This window comes from Tupaia chinensis, unplaced genomic scaffold (assembly GCF_000334495.1).
Source record: "Tupaia chinensis unplaced genomic scaffold, TupChi_1.0 Scaffold149964_2, whole genome shotgun sequence".
Taxonomy (NCBI): Eukaryota; Metazoa; Chordata; class Mammalia; order Scandentia; family Tupaiidae; genus Tupaia; species Tupaia belangeri.
The window spans coordinates 1,399,777-1,401,095 of record NW_006209806.1 but is presented as its reverse complement, the minus strand read 5'-3'; the positions used below and the strand labels follow the sequence as shown (position 1 = coordinate 1,401,095).

General features: G+C 71.6%; 1 protein-coding gene across 1 annotated transcript in view; it reads left to right on the top strand.

Moving 5' to 3' along the window:
• Nucleotides 1-651: 651 nt before the first annotated feature.
• CACTIN (cactin, spliceosome C complex subunit) overlaps nt 652-1,319 on the top strand; it is a 20,311-nt gene continuing 19,643 nt past the window's right edge. The window contains 2 exon segments of the mRNA XM_027769598.1: nt 652-721; nt 902-1,062. Coding sequence (XP_027625399.1) covers nt 652-721; nt 902-1,062 — 231 coding nt within the window.

Here is a 1,319-nt window from a genome sequence, read left to right as displayed (position 1 = left end):
GCCTGCACGGTCGGGTACCTCAGAGGGCACGACATGCCCATTCCGGTCCCAGCCCTGCCCGGCTCCCGCCCACCTGGAGGACAGGCAAGCCGCTGTGCCACAGGGACACCCAGCAGGGCCTTTCCCGAAGGTGGCTCTGACTGGCCGGATGGGCTTGGTGGCCACCACCACCTCCCTCCCCAGGCCGGCCCACCAGGGCTTGGGTGGGCACTCTCTGTGGTCCCTTGTCTCTGAGTTCCAGTGGGACCCCGGACCAGATTGCCCACGTGGGCCTCCGAGGGCTGGGCTCGAACCTGCGTCCCCATGCCAGGCTCTCTGCTCGCGTCCGTGACCCGTCCAGCTCTTAGCCCTGTGTCGCTGCCCCCTGCACCCCCATATGCAGTCCTGCAGAGTATGGGCACGGTGCCCGTGGGTGGGGGTCTGTCAGGAGCCTCAGGAAAGGTCAGGGCACCCCAGGGGGGAGAGGCAGGGTCGGCAGGAGCCCCAGGGGCCAGCCGGAGCCCCAAGGGCAGGAGGCACATTCAGGGCTCATGGGTTGCCATATTCGGGGCAGTGGGGGCTGGGGGGAGGGCCCGAGGGGGCAACGGGAGGCAGCAGGGCTGTCCTGGCCGGCAGAGGGCCAGCGGGGAAGGACGGCGGGTTGTGGTCGTGATGCGTCCGGACGCCAAGGTGCGCCAGGTGGCCGTGGCCGGGACAGCTGCGAGATCAGGCCTCGCACTCCGTGGGCAGAGGCCGGCCAGGTGTGCCCAGAGGGGTGCCATAGGCCCCGGCCGTGACAGGGAGGCCCCGGGGCAGGAGGCGGCCAGGTGGGAGAGAGGCCCAGCAGGTGTCGAAGCCGCCTGGGCCGGACCAGGCGGGCACCGCGGGGACACGCCCTCCCTCCCCCCGTGTGCCCACCCAGGACCCCTCACCCGGGCACGGCTGGAGAGTATAGTCGGTCAGCTCCTGTCGGGCCTAGGGTGCCCGCCCCCTCCTGGGGACCAGACCCACAGTCTGTCCCTCGGCCTGGACTTGGCCCTGCACCTGTCCCCGTCCCCTGCGGTGTGTCTGGGCTCTGGGCAGGTGAGCTGGAGGCTGCAGGCTGGAGGCTGGAGGCTGCCTGTACTCTGTGCCCACCTGCCTGCGTCTCCGTCTCCCCGGGTGGTCTGCAGCGGGGGGCTGGGCCCTGCCTGTGGGCAGCGTGAGCAGCCCAGGGTTCAGACCCAGGATTGACAGTGCACCCCAGCCCCCCAGGACCTGCGCCCTGGGGCCGGTCTGGCCAGCAGGGCAGGGGCAGGGGCAGGGCCAGGACAGCGGGGAGGTCCCGATGCAGCCCCCCG